The sequence below is a fragment of the Entamoeba dispar genome, genomic scaffold (assembly GCF_000209125.1).
Source record: "Entamoeba dispar SAW760 scf_1105229457815 genomic scaffold, whole genome shotgun sequence".
Taxonomy (NCBI): Eukaryota; Evosea; order Mastigamoebida; family Endamoebidae; genus Entamoeba; species Entamoeba dispar.
The window spans coordinates 1-1,873 of NW_001852881.1; the positions used below are offsets into that span (position 1 = coordinate 1).

The 1,873-nt window shown below is 27.0% G+C and overlaps 1 protein-coding gene across 1 annotated transcript; it reads left to right on the forward strand.

Moving 5' to 3' along the window:
* Positions 1-135: 135 nt before the first annotated feature.
* EDI_027880 (uncharacterized protein) lies at positions 136-1,873 on the forward strand (the record flags this gene model as incomplete). Its single annotated transcript, XM_001733835.1, has 2 exons — positions 136-830; positions 993-1,873. Coding segments are annotated over 2 exons (1,576 nt in total), but the record flags the coding sequence as incomplete, so codon positions are not given.

Genomic DNA, 1,873 nt, shown 5'->3' on the forward strand with positions numbered 1-1,873 from the left:
GGAATTGATATACCTGAAAAGTTTAATGTAATTGGAAAATATTGTTTTCAAAAATGTTATGATTTTGTTGATTTTGATATTCCAACACATGTTACTAGATTAGAGAATAATTGTTTTGATGAATGCAAATCATTAATGACCGTTAATATACCTACATCAATTAGTGAATTACCTGATTATTGTTTTTATAAATGTTCATCATTAACAACAATTAATATACCAACATCAGTTAGTAAATTAGGATATCGATGTTTTAGATATTGTTCATCATTAAAATCAATTAATATACCATCGTCTGTTAGTGAAATAGGAGATGATTGTTTTTATGGATGTACATCATTAAAATCAATTAATATTCCATCATCTGTTAATAAAATAGTGGATTGGTGTTTTAGTTGGTGTTCATCATTAACATCAATTAATATTCCATCATCAATTAGTAAATTAGGAGATTGCTGTTTTTGTAGATGTTCATCATTAACATCAATTAATATTCCATCATCAGTTAAGATATTTGTAAATGGTTGTTTTTGTGGATGTTCATCATTAACATCAATTAATATTCCAACAACAATTAGTGAATTAGGAGAAGAGTGTTTTAAAGAATGTTCATCATTAACATCAATGAATATACCATCATCAGTTAGTTTTATAGGAAAAGAATGTTTTTATTGGTGTAAATCATTGACATCAATTACTATACCAACATCAATTAAAGAAAGAGGAAAGGATTGTTTCAAAGAATGTACATCATTAAGACTAGTAAAAATAAATTCACCTTCAGTTGGGTCATTACCTAATAATTATTTCCAAATGTTTAAATGGATGAAGTCAGTTGAAATACCAACTACAATAACATCATTTGGTGCACATGTTTCATTGGTTGTATATCATTAACGTCATTGACATACCAACATCAGTTAAATAATAGGAGAAGAATGTTTTAGAAGATGTTCATCATTAAAATCAATTAATATACCATCACCTATTAGTAAATTAGAGCGCTGTTGTTTTATAGCATGTTCATCATTAACATCAATTAATATACCATCATCTATTAGTGAAATAGGAAAATATTGTTTTTGTGGATGTTCATCATTAACATCAATTAATATACCAACAACAATCAGCAAAATAGAAGTTGGTTGTTTTAAAAAATGTTCATCGTTAACAAAAATTAATATTCCAACAGGTGTTAGTGAATTAGGATATGGATGTTTTTGTGGATGTTCATCATTAACATCAATTATTATACCATTATCAGTTAAGATATTAGGAGATGGATGTTTTTGTGGATGTAAATCATTAACATCAATTATTATACCAACAAACATCAGCGAGTTCAGAAAAAATTGTTTTAGTGTGTGTGTGTCATTAACATCAATTAACATACCAACTACAATAACATCATTTGGTGCACAATGTTTCATTGATTGTAAATCATTAACGTCAATTGACATATCAACATCAGTTAAAATAATAGGAGAAGAATGTTTTAGAAGATGTTCATCATTAAAATCAATTAATGTACCAACGTCAATTAGTAAATTAGAGCGCCGTTGTTTTAAGATGTGTGTATCATTAAAATCAATTAATGTACCATCATCAATTAAGACATTAGGAGATAATTGTTTTAATGGATGTTATTCATTAACGTCAATTACTGTTCCATCATCTATTAGTGAAATAGGAGCTGGTTGTTTTTGTGGATGTTCATCATTAACATCAATTAATATACCAACAGCAATTAGTAAAATAGGAGATGGGTGTTTTTGTGGATGTTCATCATTAACATCAATTATTATACCATCATCACTTAAAATAATAGGAAATGAATGTTTTTGTGAATGTAAATCATTAAAATCAATTAACA